This window comes from Podarcis liolepis (genome assembly GCF_965112155.1).
Source record: "Podarcis liolepis genome assembly, chromosome: 7".
NCBI lineage: Eukaryota > Metazoa > Chordata > Lepidosauria > Squamata > Lacertidae > Podarcis > Podarcis liolepis.
The window spans coordinates 15,738,370-15,753,397 of record NC_139561.1 but is presented as its reverse complement, the minus strand read 5'-3'; the positions used below and the strand labels follow the sequence as shown (position 1 = coordinate 15,753,397).

Below are 15,028 nucleotides of genomic sequence, written 5' to 3'. Positions count from 1 at the left end.
TGGAAGGTTTTTGCAAAGCGGCCTGCCTTTTCCTGAGTTAATTCATCATACTGGAAACATTATTCCTCATTCTCTGTGTTATTTCCTCCTTCCACTTTCAGGGGCTGCCTTGCTCTGCCTGTCGTCTCTCGTCATATTCTATTCACACCCTTTTTCCTTTCCTTCTCTCCCTTGGAAGGTTCCTGTTTCAGAGGACCAGTATCCACCCATCACCATCCTTTCCCAGTCGCGCCTGTTGCTGTGTCTCTGTGGTCCTTTTCACTAACTCCCTGTCTTGTCCTTCCAGATTCGGACAAGAGCCTCATCTACGAAGATGTCCATCAAGATGGACCACAGGAGACTGAAGATCTAGGCTGGAGCTCCAGCGAGTTCGAGAGCTACAGTGAGGAATCTGGGGAGGAGAGCAAGCCTGGGGCGGAACCAACAAAGCACAAAGTCTCTTTCCAGCCAAAGGTAACAGGACAGGGAGAGAATCTTGCACCTCCCTCGTCAGAGGCAATATGCCCCATAATAGCAGTGGCTGGGAATCACCAGCAGGGAGAGCTCTGGTCCTGCTTGCCAGATCCCCATTGGATGGGCCGTTGGCCTGATCCAGCAATCAGGTGGTTCTAATGCTCGTGTGACCTGCTTGTCCTTGAAGACTAGGAATTTAGGACTCCAGTCTGAGTGAACACCAATATCTGCTCTGATTTGTTCTCCATGCTTCAAATGAGCGCGGAGCGGGGAGGCTGGCGCCCTTCAGATGTTGCTGGACCACAGCTCCCATCATCCCTGACCCATTGGGGCTGTGGAGCTGTGGGAAGTTGGAGTCCACCTGGAAAGTTGAAGGTTGGAGGCTCCCTGCCTCTGAACTAGACTGTCACTTGCCTTCACCACCCTTGGCTACCTCCACTTAACTTCTCCTAGCTGCCTCCACCACTTGCCTTCACTGACCCTAGCTCCCTCCATTGCTTGCCTTCACTGACCCTAGCTCCTTCCATCACTCGCTTTCATGGCCCCTACTTCATTGCTTACCTTCACTGACCCTAGCTGCCTCCATCACTTGCCTTCACTGACCCTAGCTCCTTCCATCACTCGCTTTCATGGCTCCTACTTCATTGCTTACCTTCACTGACCCTAGCTGCCTCCATCGCTTGCCTTCACTGACCCTAGCTCCTTCCATCACTCGCTTTCATGGCCCCTACTTCATTGCTTACCTTCACTGACCCTAGCTGCCTCCATCGCTTGCCTTCACTGACCCTAGCTGCCTCCACCACTTGCCTTCACTGACCCTAGCTCCCTCCATTGCTTGCCTTCACTGACCCTAGCTCCTTACATCACTCTCTTTCATGACCCCTACTTCATCACTTGCTTTCACTGACCCTAGCTGCCTCCATCACTTGCCTTCACTGACCCTAGCTCCTTCCATCACTCGCTTTCATGGCCCCTACTTCATTGCTTACCTTCACTGACCCTAGCTGCCTCCATCGCTTGCCTTCACTGACCCTAGCTGCCTCCACCACTTGCCTTCACTGACCCTAGCTCCCTCCATTGCTTGCCTTCACTGACCCTAGCTCCTTCCATCACTCGCTTTCATGGCTCCTGCTTCATTGCTTATTTTCACTGACCCTAGCTGCCTCCATCGCTTGCCTTCACTTACCCTAGCTGCCTCCATCTCTTGCCTTCACTGACCCAAGCTCCTTCCATCACTCACTTTCATAGCACCTAGTTCATTGCTTACCTTCACTGACCCTAGCTCCTTACATCACTCTCTTTCATGACCCCTACTTCATCACTTGCTTTCACTGACCCTAGCTGCCTCCATCACTTGCCTTCACTGACCCTAGTTCCTTCCATCACTTGCTTTCATCGCCCCTACTTCATTGCTTGCCTTCACTGACCCTAGCTGCCTCCATCACTTGCCTTCACTGACCTTAGCTGCCTCCATCACAACCCTGTCTTCTTTTAATATAGGGATGGGGGACCTGTGACCACTCTGAATTCAGCCAGATTAGAAATCCCATTATACCTGACCGTTGCCCATGCTGGCCACTGGGGCTGCTGAAAGTGAAAGAGTCCAGCCACATTTGATTTCCTTATTTATTACACAGCAGTTATCACCCGCCTTTTTCCTCTTAAGGAGCTCCAGGTGGCATACATAGGACTCTCTCCTCTTTTAATCCCCACATCAACCCTGTGAGGGAGGCTCGGCTGAGAGAAGGCAGCGACTGTCCCCTCAGGTCACACCCAGTGAGCAGCATGGGCCAGTGGAGGGATTCGAACCCCAGTCCTGGTCCAGCACTCTAACCATTATGCCACACCCACTCAAATAAGGGATCAGGGATGGAGGGCCCATTCTGGACAGTCAAAGGCTGTGTCAGGGCTGCTTCTGGCTGTCGGCTGTCCTAACCCCGCTGCTAATTTGAGGGTGGCTTGCTGGTGGTTTGGGGTCTTTTGCCTTTTTTCTGGGTCTTGGCTTGGAGCATCGTGTGTCTGCTTACCTGGATTTTTCTGTCTCTGCTTCCCCCCTCCTTGCTGCCGTGGCTTCCTCTGTCCTCATGCTGGCTTTTTTTGGGGGGGGGATACCAGCTTTCTCCTGACCTTCATAGGTTGAAGGAGAGGTACTCCCGGACTAAGAGGGACATCCAAGCTTTGAAAGTCGGGGGGAGAGATATGCTGAAGCAAAGATACGACGGCAAGGTACTGTCTTTCCTCTGCACCCCCCCTCGATCCCCCCCCCTTCTCATCTGCGTTTGGGTCGCGAATTACACTCTTCCTTTCCGCCAACCCGTTGCCTCTCTCTCTCTCTCTCTCTCTCTCTCTCTCTCTCTCTTGGCTTTGCAGAAATTAACCTATGAAAATCTAAAAACACTAAAACTCCGCATCTTTTTCGCCTTGCAGTTTGCTGTCCTACACAAGAAGGGAAGATTTCTTCACTCCAAAGGGTGGGGTGGGGGGTGCTGCCAGCCAGTGGGCGGGGCCAGAGGCCAAAGTGGGTGGAGCATAATTGTACCTTTGCAAAGGTATCCCGAGTCATCTAGTCCAACCCCCTGCGATACAGCAGCTGTAAACACTATTTATTGCATTTATATGCCATTGCACAAGGCGGCGTACATGACTCCTCCTTGGCCTCCTTTAATCCCCACAACAATCCTGCGAGGTAGGTTAGGCTGCGAGGCAGTGACTGCCCCCCCCCCAAGGTCGCCAGTGAGCTTTATCCCAGTGGGGATTCGAACTCTGCTCTCCCAGGTCCAAGTCCAGCACTCTAACCACTGCACCACTTGGCTTGTTCCGAAGCACACGCACACAACTGTCTCTCTGGCCCTGATGTCCAAGCAAGCAAGAGGCATGATCGGAGCTCAAGGCAAAAACACAGATTCCCTACGAAAACTGAACTTCCTTTATATTCCCTGCTCCTTTGTTGCCCTGTTTATTCCTATGAGCCACCCATCAGAAATAAAGGGGGCAAGGCGGGCAACCTGGGAGATGCCCCCCCCCAAATTATAAATCCAAGCTAGTGTATAAAGTCTTGGCAAGTATTTAAAACCACTGTATTTAGTAGAAAGGTGCTTTAAAACAACAACAACCCTGTGTCGTTTTGCAATATGTGGGCTGCAGATGCGGGTGGCGCTGTGGTCTAAACCACTGAGCCTCTTGGGCTTGCCAATCAGAAGGTTGGCGGTTCGAATCCCCACAACGGGGTGTGCTCCCGTTGCTCTCTCCCAGCTCCTAGCAGTTCGAAAGCACACCAGAGCAAGTAGATAAATAGGTACCACTGCAGTGGGAAGGTAAACGGCGTTTCCATGTGATCTGGTTTCAGTCACGGTGTTCTGTTGCAGCAGAAGCGGTTTAGTCCTGCTGGCCACATGACCCGGAAAGCTGTCTGTGGCCAAATGCCGGCTCCCTCGGACTGAAAGCGAGATGAGCGCCGCAATCCCATAATCGCCTTTGACTGGACTTAACCGTCCAGGGGTCCTTTACCTTTACCTTTATATGGGCTGCATTCAAATTCCTGTAGACCCCCTGAAACAAATACAGTGGTACCTTGGGTTACAGACACTTCAGGTTACAGACGCTTCAGGTTACAGACTCTGCTAACCCAGAAATAGTACCTCGGGTTAAGAACTTTGCTTCAGGATGAGAACAGAAATCAGGCGGCAGCGGAAGGCCCCATTAGCTAAAGTGGTACCTCAGGTTAAGAACAATATCAGGTTAAGAACGGACCTCCAGAATGAATTAAGTTCTTAACCCGAGGTACCACTGTAGACTGCAGTTAGTCCTCTCCACTAATTTCAATGAGTCTACTCTGTGTAGAACCAGTGATGGGTGCAACCCTATATAGACCCTCCTTGCAGGTTTGTCCTGCAATACTGGGCCCATTTGAAGGGTGGGTTATCCAACTGGAAAAAATGAGAAATTGACAATGACGTTTTGAGAGTGTAAGGCTGCAGGAAGGAGGAGATCATTCCTATTCAGGGGAATCCTGTCTCCCGGCAGCTCCTCTGTTGAATGCAACTCATCCCCTCTCCTCCCAGTGATTATCAGAGTATATTAAGAGAGAAAAAGACCTGTGCTTTTGCCCTCAAAGGAGTTCGGTTTCCTTGGCGGGAGTTTTGCTAGGAAATACTAAGTCTGAATAAGGGAGGCAGGTGGCGCTGTGGGTTAAACCACAGAGCCTAGGACTTGCCGATCAGAAGGTTGGCAGTTCGAATCCCCGTGACGGGGTGAGCTCCCGTTGCTTGGTCCCTGCTCCTGCCAACCTAGCTGTTCGAAAGCACATCAAAGTGCAAGTAGATAAATAGGTACCGCTCCGGCGGGAAGGTAAACGGCGTTTCCGTGTGCTGCTCTGGTTCGCCAGAAGTGGCTTAGTCATGCTGGCCACATAGCCCAGAAGTTATACGCCGGCTCCCTCGGCCAGTAAAGCGAGATGAGCGCCGCAACCCCAGAGTTGGTCACAACTGGACCTAATGGTCAGGGGTCCCTTTACCCTTTACCTTTACTAAGTCTGAATTGCATCTGAACTGCTGGAAGCTGCAGGAGGAGAGAGTTTGATTTTGCGTTCGAATCCTGCTTTCAGGTTTCCCAACAGGGGCATCCGGTTGACAAACCATGAGAACAGGCTGAGAGGGACCCGACAGGCCATCGACCTCTTCCATCTGCACTGGCTCTTCTTATGAGTAACAGTGGCAGAGGGCTGCCGCCCTCATGCCTGCCTCTTGGGCAGTGGCATAGCGTGGGGGGTGCAGGGGGGGCCGGCCGCACCGGGCGCAACATCGGGGGGGGCGCGCACGCACTCGCAGCTCTCTGCCCCTACCTGGCTCACTCACTCACTCTCTCTCACTGCAGTGCTGGCTGTGCGAATCCGATCCGAGCCGCTGGGTCGCCGCCCACTGTGGAGGGGGTGGGTGCCAGGTGTGCGGTGCGGAGAGAGAGCGAGGGACTATCTGGGGGAGGGACAGTGCAGCGGCCACCCAGCGCAGCGCTGAGCGCGGGAGAGAACCACACCAGACCAGACCAGGCAGCAGCAAGAAGAAGCTGGCAGCGGCGGCAGGTTAGGGGTTAGGGGGCGCAAATTACTTGCCTTGCCCCGGGTGCTAACAACCCATGCTACGCCGCTGCTCTTGGGCTTCCTGCAACCACCTGTGAGAACAGGATGCTCTGCTAGATGGGCTGATGGCCTGATCCACAGGTGGCGGCAGCTATGCTTTAATCCCAGTTGCTGGAGACCACCAGAGGAGGAAAAGGCTCTTGTGCTCAAATCCCACTTGCAGGATACCCTTTGTGGCGTCTGGGTGACCGCTGCAATAATAATAATAATAATAATAATAATAATAATAATAATAATAATAATGCATTTATTTATACTCCGCCAATCTGGCTGGGTTTCCCCAGCCACTCTGGGCAGCTCCCAACAGAATATTAAAAACACGATAAAACATCAAACATCAAAAACTTCCCTAAACAGGGCTGCCTTCGGATGTCTTCTAAAAGTCAGAGAGTTGTTTATTTCCTTGACATCTGACGGGAGGGCATTCCACAGGGTGGGTGCCACTACCGAGAAGGCCCTCTGCCTGGTTCCCTGTAACTTCACTTCTCGCAGGGAGGGAACTGCCAGAAGGCCCTTGGAGCTGGACCTCAGTGTCCGGGCTGAACGATGGGGTGGAGATGCTCCTTCAGGTATACTGGGCCGAGGCCATTTTGGGCAGGCTTCCTGAAACTCAGCCCTCCAGATGTTGTTGGCCTACAACTCCCATGATCCCTAGCTAGCAGGACCAGTGCTGAGGGATGATGGGAATTGTAGTCTGAAAACATCTGGAGGGCTGAGTTTGTGGAAGCCTGGTTTGGGGCTTGTAAGGTCAGCACCAACACTTTGAATTGTGAATTTTTTTGAAAAGAAGTTGATTGTTGGATGAGATGGGTGCTGGGCATGATCCGGCCCAGGTTCTCCTTACGTTCTTGTGCTGATTTCTCTCCTTCTGCACCTGGTTCCTCGCAGATGACCCAGCTGATGAAAGCGGCCAAGAGTGGCACGAAGGATGGCCTCGAGAAGACCAAGATCGCCGTCATGAGGACTTTCTTGAACAGGAAGGATGTTCCAGGTAACATTTCTTTCTGTTAGTGTTAGCCGTGCTTTCTTGGGTGACTTAGTGCAAAGGACCCAAGAGCCCTGCTGGATCGCAGCAAAGACCTCTCCAGTCCAGAATCCTTTCCCCCATGCTAACCAATCGGATGCCTTCAGGAAGGGCTCTCCTTTCCCTATCCTGAATGAACTTTCCACCCATTTTGATGCCTAGCCATGGCTTCTTCCCAAGAAACTTGGCACGCTCTGTCTCCCTGATGGAGGACGGGATGCTCAGAGGCCACAAACCACGATGGCTATGCTCTCCCTCCACTGATGCCTCAGGACCGCAATGCCTCAAGGACCGCCTCTCTCCATTTCTGTTCTATTACAGTGGTACCTCAGGTTACATATGCTTCAGGTTACATACGCTTCAGGTTACAGACTCTGCTAAACCAGAAATAGTATCTTGGGTTAAGAACTTTGCTTCAGGATGAGAACAGAAATCGTGCGGCGGTGGCGTGGCGGCAGTGGGAGGTCCCATTAGCTAAAGTGGTGCTTCAGGTTAAGAACAATTTCAGGTTAAGAACGGACCTCTAGAACGAATTAAGTTCTTAATCCGAGGTACCACTGTATTCTATTTCTATGCCACTTTTTGTTTATTCAAATAAATCCCAAAGCGGCTTATAAACAAAAGATAAAAATAAGATAATGGAACATCACGAATACAGCGTAAATCATATGGAAAACATAACAGATCATCAGTAAAACAATCCCAAATCCCAAATAAAACAATTACCATCTGTGTAACGCTATTAGCAAAAAACCCCCTAAAAAAATAAGCTAAACATCACAGTTAAACCAAAGATCGTATTATAGGATTCACAAAGTACGACAGCATTCATATCTATAAAACAATATTAGCATCATATGAACATACCCAGGCCCTGAGATCATCTGAGGCCCTTCTTCATGTGCCTCCTCCTCTAGAGGTCCAGAGGGTGGCAACACAAGAACGGGGCCTTCTCTGCAGTGGCCCCCCGTCTGTGGAATGCTCTCCCCAGGGAAGTTCACCTGGCGCCTTCATTGTACAGCTTTAGGCATCAGGCAAAAACGTTCCTTTTTAACCAGGCCTTTGGCTGATTGATATCCAATGCCCTTTTAAAATGTGTGTGGGGGGGAATTATTGGATAGTTTTGTTATTATTTTTATTATGTACCGTATTTTTCGCACCATAGGACGCACCGGACAATAGGACGCACTTTGTTTTAGAGGGGGGAGAACAAGAAAAAATGCGGTATTTGGTATTTTTATATTGCGATTTTATGTTGTAACCACCTTGAGACCTGCGAGTATAAGGCGGTACAGTGGTACCTCGGGTTACAGATGCTTCAGGTTACAGACGCTTCAGGTTACAGTCTCCGCTAACCCAGAAATAATACCTTGGGTTAAGAACTTTGCTTCAGGATGAGAACAGAAATTGTGCGGCAGCAGCGGGAGGCCCCATTAGCTAAAGTGGTGCTTCAGGTTAAGAACAGTTTCAGGTTAAGAAAGGACCTTCGGACCGAATTAAGTACTTAACCCAAGGTTACCACTGTATACAAATTTAATAAATAATAATAATAATATTAATAATAATAATAATAATAATAATAATAATAATAATAATAATGGCTAGCATTGCTGGTAATCGCAACTGGGGAGTGTTGCTGTTGTCCTCAGGTCTCATTGGGGAAACCTAGTTGGCCACCGTGGGAACAAGTTGCTGGCCTGATCCGGTGGCAAAGCTCTTCTTAAGTTTCTCAGGTTTGGTCTCTCCCCGTCTGGAATTCCCAGACACTTTCCCTTTCGTTTCACTTCAGAGGTTGAGTCATACATTCACATCCTGCTTCTGTCTCCATCACAACCACTTCCATTGAGTCACTGAGAAAAACTCCCGTGCGCCGCAGAGAGGACGGTGAATTTTGGTGTGTGCGCGCGTCACAGTAATGGTTCTTGTCATGTGGCTTCTGCTGCAGCAAAACATCCTGGACTTAAAAATAGCATAAGACTCATGCACGGGCGTCGTCAGGGTTTATGTTAGGGAGGGCAGGATTCATGTTAGCAAGGAGGCAGAACTGAGTTATCCGCTACACGATTGATTGATTGATTGATTGGTTAGTTAAGTACCGTATTTTTTGCTCTATAAGACTCACTTTTCCCCTCCTAAAAAGTAAGGGGAAATGTGTGTGCGTCGTATGGAGCGAATGCAGGCTGCGCGGCAATCCCAGAAGCCATAACAGCAAGAGGGATCACTGCTTTCACTGCGCAGTGATCCCTCTTGCTGTTCTGGCTTCTGAGATTCAGAATGTTTTTTTTCTTGTTTTCCTCCTCCAAAAACTAGGTGCATCTTGTGGTCTGGTGTGTCTTATAGAGCGGAAAATACGGTATTTTTGTTTATTTACCTTGGGGGGTGGGGGTGGGGCAGCTACGCCCATGGAGCCATGGGGTGTCTAAAGAGAAGCTCTTTGGGCATGAACTCAGCACACCCACTCACTGGTGGAGGAAGAGGAGTGGGGGGGGGGAGTCCACTGCCCCCGGCAGCGTGATCCTGGTGGGGTCCCATCGTGGCTGCCCCCACGCCCGCGCTGGGTGCCATGCCCCCACAGGTGGCGTGCCACGCCCCTGGGATGCACGCCAGCCCCACCCCTGCCTGTTCCCCACCCCCTGGTGCCGGAGCATGAAGCTCCACCACTGCACACACACCCGTTCCTAAAAATAAAATAAAAACCCACTGTCTACTTAGGGGTTGAGTGTCTAGCACAATGGTTGTAGCTGTACAGTGGTACCTCTGGATGCGAACGGGATCCGTTCCAGAGCCCTGTTCGCATCCTGAGTAGAATGTAACGCGAGTGTGCATGCGAGGCTCACGTTTCACCGCTTCCGCGCATGAGCGTGACGTCATTTTGAGCCTCTGTGCATGCGTGAGTGGCGAAACCCGGAAGTAACGCGTTCCGTTTCTTCCGGGTCGCCGCAGAGCGTAACCTGAAAACGCTCAACCTGAAGCATATTTAACCCGAGGTATGACTGTACAGTGGTACCTCAGGTTAAGCACTTAATTCGTTCTGGAGGTCTGTTCTTAACCCGAAACTGTTCCTAACCTGAAGCACCACTTTAGCTAATGGGGCCTCCTGCTGCTGCCGCGCCACCGGAGCACAATTTCTGTTCTCATCCCGAAGCAAAGTTCTGAACCCGAGGTACTATTTCTGGGTTAGCGGAGTCTGTAACCTGAAGTGTCTGTAACCCGAGGTACCACTGTAAAGCTTTTTAAAAAAACTAAAAATCTTGCATTATCCTACACTGTCTTACGAATCCCTCTGGCCCTTGATGTTTGCTAAATGTGTCGAGGGAACATATTTATTATGTTTCTTCTTGCTACGTTTTATATCCCCCTTTCTTCCAAAGAGGCTGAGGTAGTTTTGCTTTTTCCTTCCCTGGATGATGCGGGACTCTTGGTGAGCATGCTTTGGGTTCGGCCCGTCAGCCTGCGTCTTCTGTCCGATGGGGACGCCATTTCCCCACCTCCAGTCTGCAAGGATCTCGCACGTTCTCCCAAAATTGTCACAGATTATACACAGAGGCTCTGAGATTACATCCGCAAGCTCCTTTTAGTACCCTTGGGTGCTGCTCAACAGGCCCTGGAGATTTGAATTCACTTAAAATAGCTAGGTGTTCCCTTCCTACTCTTTTTCCCTTGCATCATTTATGCTGTTATTACCAGGTTGGGCATTGCTTTCCCTTTGGGTTAAAACAGAGGCAAAGTAGGTGTTTATCAGTTCTGCCTTCTCTCATCTTTAGGGGAAGCCGTGGCTGTTTAAAGCTATTTTTCTTTTCTGGCGGTACTCAAGGGTACGCAGCAACGGCACCTTTTCCCCCTGAGAAGAAAATCACTGGTGATGTTGTAGGGCTTTAAATGTACCTCCTCCTCCTTCTGCGATCCCTCGTAGCCGAGTAAGATTGTCTTCCATAAACACGGTTTTCACAGTGAGTCCATAAGTGACTGTGGAGGCCAGTTCTGGATCCACACATCCTTCCACAGTGGGGACCCACTGGCGGACAAAGGTGGGGGCGGGGGAAGCGGTCTGCCCTGGGTGCCATTCCGGGTGTGGGTGTGTGCCACCGCGGCCGCCCCTGCCCCCCCGGGACTCACCCCCCCAAGACACTCGTTGCTTGCTGTGGACCCCTGGGACTTGCGCCACTTGCCGCGCACGCCCCAGGATGTATGCCGCTCCCGGTGCTGAAGCAGGGAGCACTTCTTTCTTTCTTTCTTTCTTTCTTTCTTTCTTTCTTTCTTTCTTTCTTTCTTTCGCGATCCCTCGTAGCCGAGTATGATTGTCTTCCATAAACATGGTCTTAACAGTGAGTCCGTAAGTGGCCGTTGAGGCCAATTCTGGATCCACACGTCCTTCCACAGTGGGGACATAGGTTTACGGGTGGGAGTTGATCACGGTGAGGGTTTGCCGAACGTGCCTTCCTCTTCGCCTGTTTCTCCCTTTCGTTCCGAGTTCGACTTCAAAGCCCACGGCACCTTTGGTAGGCCCACAACTTACATGGGGGTTACGTCCGGGCAAAGGCAAAAGCACGGAAAGTCAGGAAGACCCCCCCGAACCTCTCCCGCATGACTCTACCTATCTTACCTGCGAGATTTTGCCGGAATCCTATGCAGCCTTCCAGAAGCCTCATGCAACCTTCCCAGAGCCTAGTAGAGAGAGGGCTTATAAAGCCCTTTTAACAGCAGCAAAGTCCAGCACAGAAAGAGCCTTTTAAGCCCTCTGCCATCCTTACTCGGTTCCAGGAAGCTTACATGTTATCTCTGACGGTCTCTTCTGATTGTTCCTCACCCCCCAAACGACTCTGTGTTCATTCATTTATTTTCGCAACATCTACGCAGAGCTGCAGCCGTGTAACTAAAATTGTTTGTTTCACAAGGAAATCTTTAATAAAAACAAACAAACAAATAAACAACAGGTTTATTTGCTGCATGGTGCAGATGGGGCTCATATCAGCTGCTTGCCCCAATTCTGTCTGTCTGTTAGTTTGTTTGTCTGTCTCTCTCATGCACACACACACACACACACACACACACACACACACACACACACAAACGCACATACGGAAAGTACAGCGATCCTTTCCCTTGCGTGTGCCACGCTGAGTTCACAAGGAGGATTCCCAGCCGCAGGGCTCCTGAGGCTACAAAACCCCACTTCCCTCTCTGGGCAGTTGCGAAACATCCTTGGGGGTGTTCCTCCTTGCAAGATCTGCTTACTTGGGCAAAACGAACAACTGGGAACAAGCGGAACTTGCTTGGGTTTTTCATGTTTCTTTCCTCTTGTAGCTTCACTGACTTAACCAGGGCAAATACATGCATATATATGCAACTGGAACGCAGCTAGGGCTGGTGCCGTCTGAAGCTGCACCCTGCGAGACAAGCACCCACTTTGTCCTTTGCTGGTTTGGGGTGGGGGGCAAAAATCCCTTTGTTCTTGCTGCCCCCCTCCCCAGTGGCTGTTGAGAGAACTTCCCTGAAGTTAGCAAGCATGCCTGGCCCTGTAAGGAAGGGGAGAGGAGAGTAAACACAGTATTTTCTTTCTGTTTTTCTCGTGATGTTTCCCTGGCTGTAGGGGACGGGGAGCCAGGCAGGAGCGCCATGGAGCCAGGCAGGAAGCGCTCTTTGTCCTGGACTGGGGAGCTCTCCAAAGCCCACAAGCTGTCCGTGGACAGAGGTACGGATCTGGGGGCCTCTTGCCCTCCCGGATCCTGTCTCCATTCGAGACGAGGTAGCATGATTTGCAGTGGAGTTTTGTAGTGTGTGAGCTTCTGTGTCTTAGCTTGCCTCTGCTAGTGAAGAGGGCCTTGCTGGGGGTTGCCCCCCCCCCGGAACCCGCACACTTTGCACATGCTTGAGAGTGCTGTTGTTTTTGCAGAGGCTGCCAAAAGCAGGGTGGTGTTGCTATCGGGGGGGGGGGGGAGAGAATCTGGAAGCCCTGCTCCCCACCACGTACACAAACACAGAGGACTGCTTCGACCTCCCGCAGCCAGAACACATTGCAACTAGTGGCCTAGAGCAAAGGCACTCTGTGTGTCCTCAGAGACCCTCTGTATTTATTTTGTTTATAAAAAATATTTCCATACTACTATCTTCGACACCTCCCTTTCCATGGAGGCACAGATTGCAGCTATAACAAAGGCGGCATTTTTTCATCTCCACCAAACTAAGCAGTTGGCTCCTTACCTCTCTCGCCCTGACCTAGCCACTGTGATCCACGCGACGGTTACCTCCAGACTGGATTATTGTAACTCGCTCTACGTGGGGCTGCCCTTGAGACTGACCCAGAAACTCCAGCGGGTGCAGAATGCCGCGGTGAGACTCCTTACGGGGTCCTTGCTGCGAGATCACATTCACCTGGTGCTATACCAGCTGCACTGGCTTCCGGTGGAGTACAGGATCAGCTTAAGGTGCTGGTTTTAACCTTTAAAGCCCTATACGGCCTAGGACCCTCGTACCTATGGGACCGCCTCTCCTGGTATGTCCCACGGAGGAACTTATGGTCTTCAAACAAAAACATCTTGAAGGTCCCAGGCCACAGAGAAGTTAGGCTGGCCTCAACTAGAGCCAGGGCTTTTTTGGCTGTGGCCCTGATCTGGTGGTACGCTCTGAAATAAGAGACTAGGGCTCTGCGGGACTTGACATCTTTCCGCAGGGCCTGCAAGACGGAGCTGTTCCACCAGGCCTTTGGCCAGGGCACAGCCTGACCCCCTCCTTTGGAAATCCTCACAGAACTCTAGCCCAATGGTTACCATTAATTTGATTTGAACTGATTTTATAATGAAATGATTTTAGAATGCTGTATTATTTTACTGTTGGTAGCTGCTCTGAGCCTGGCTTCGGCTGGGGAGGGTGGGATTTAAATAAAATTTTATTATTATTATTATTATCATTTAAAAAAACCCCAAACAAAGAGGTTTACAGTAAATAAGAACATGAAGCCCTGCTTTAGGGAGCGTATTAAAAAAAAGTTAAAAACCAGGATCTTTGAAACCATTTTGGAAGGATGTGCTGTATTCTTAATCACCTGCGATAGCCCTGGCAGAATGGAAATGTTTTAGGGCGCAGAAGGCATTTATTGCATTTCAGTTATTGCTTTTAACTTTAAAACTTTAATTGTGTTGTTGTGTTGCTAAGCCTTCCCCATGGAACTTTAAAACTTGCAAAAATTTAAAATACCAAAGCAGATTTAATGACCACCTCAACTTTCTAAGCATATATACGCACGGGCCTGACTGAACAAGAATGCTTTTAGCAGGCACCTAAAAGTGTGCTGCAGGGAAGCCTTCTGCTTGATCTCAATAGGCAGGGAGTTCCGAAGTGTAGATGCTGCCACACAGAATAATCGAGGTCTTACAGATGCGGACCTTTTGGGGGTCCCTTCCGACGCTGCAATTCTGTGATTCTAAAAGAGAGTGGGCTTTGTTGTTGGGGAGCGTGGCTTCTCCATCTCATGTACCAGGCAGTGGCGAGTGAGCTTGAACCCTTGCTTACTGTGCGCAGATCTGGCTGCGCCTTCTAGTTGCAGGTGCGGACCTCGTAGTTGCTTGTGCCAGCCGCTGCATAGAGGCACACCTGTGGCTAGAGCTCCTGATCTTCGTTGATGTGCCAACCCTTGCTTTCCGTAGTTCGCTGCTTTGACAGCCTTCGGATTTTGGAATGTCAGATCTTCGGGGCAAGGACTTGCCTGCCTTTTTTCCTTTGCTGTTTCTGGACCCTCCAAGTGTTCCTATTATCCAGAGGCAGTCCCAGATTTGCAGAAGCCGTCCCGGTTTCGGATTTGATCCTGGAATGTCCCGCTTTTCCTTAACACGTCCCTATTTTCATCATAGAAAAGGTTTGCAAACCTTTTTTGGAAGTTGAATGTCCGACACACCTTCCGCTTCCACAGGAAGCTCCTGCAGCCAATCGGAAGCTGTGCCTTGGTTTTCAAATGGTTTTGAGAGTCAAATGGACCCCAAGAACGGATTAAGTTTGAGAACCAAGGTACCATTGTATGTTGGAAGCCGTCCAGAGTGGCTAAGGCAACCCAGTCAGATGGGTGGGGTACAAATAGAATTATTATTATTATTATTGAATAGGATGTCCCTATTCTCATCGGAGAAATGTTGGCAGGTATGAAGGTTGCTCCAAGGGACGCAGGTGGTGCTGTGGGTTAAACCACAGAGCCTAGGACTTACTGATCAGAAGGTTGGCGGTTCGAATCCCCCGACGGGGTGAGCTCCCGTTGCTTTGTCCCTGCTCCTGCCAACCTAGCAGTTCGAAAGCACGTCAAAGTCTGGCGGGAAGGTAAACGGCGTTTCCGTGCTCTGCTCTGGTTCGCCAGAAGCGGCTTAGTCCTGCTGGCCACATGAACCACAAGAGCTGTACGCCAGCTCTCTCGGCCAATAAAGCGAGATGAG

General features: G+C 50.4%; 1 protein-coding gene across 23 annotated transcripts in view; it reads left to right on the top strand.

Annotated features, from left to right (window-relative positions):
• Window positions 1–15,028, top strand: part of ARHGEF10L (Rho guanine nucleotide exchange factor 10 like) — a 145,459-nt gene that overhangs the window by 47,631 nt on the left and 82,800 nt on the right. For 9 of the 23 annotated variants that reach the window (XM_083512642.1, XM_083512646.1, XM_083512645.1 and 6 more), the window contains 3 exons: window positions 287–453; window positions 6,476–6,578; window positions 12,202–12,303. In XM_083512642.1, the coding sequence (XP_083368768.1) occupies window positions 287–453; window positions 6,476–6,578; window positions 12,202–12,303 (372 nt within the window). Of the gene's footprint in view, window positions 1–286; window positions 454–2,568; window positions 2,680–6,475; window positions 6,579–12,201; window positions 12,304–15,028 lie in introns of all 23 variants that reach the window. The other 14 variants (XM_083512648.1, XM_083512649.1, XM_083512647.1 and 11 more) reach the window with 3 other exon arrangements.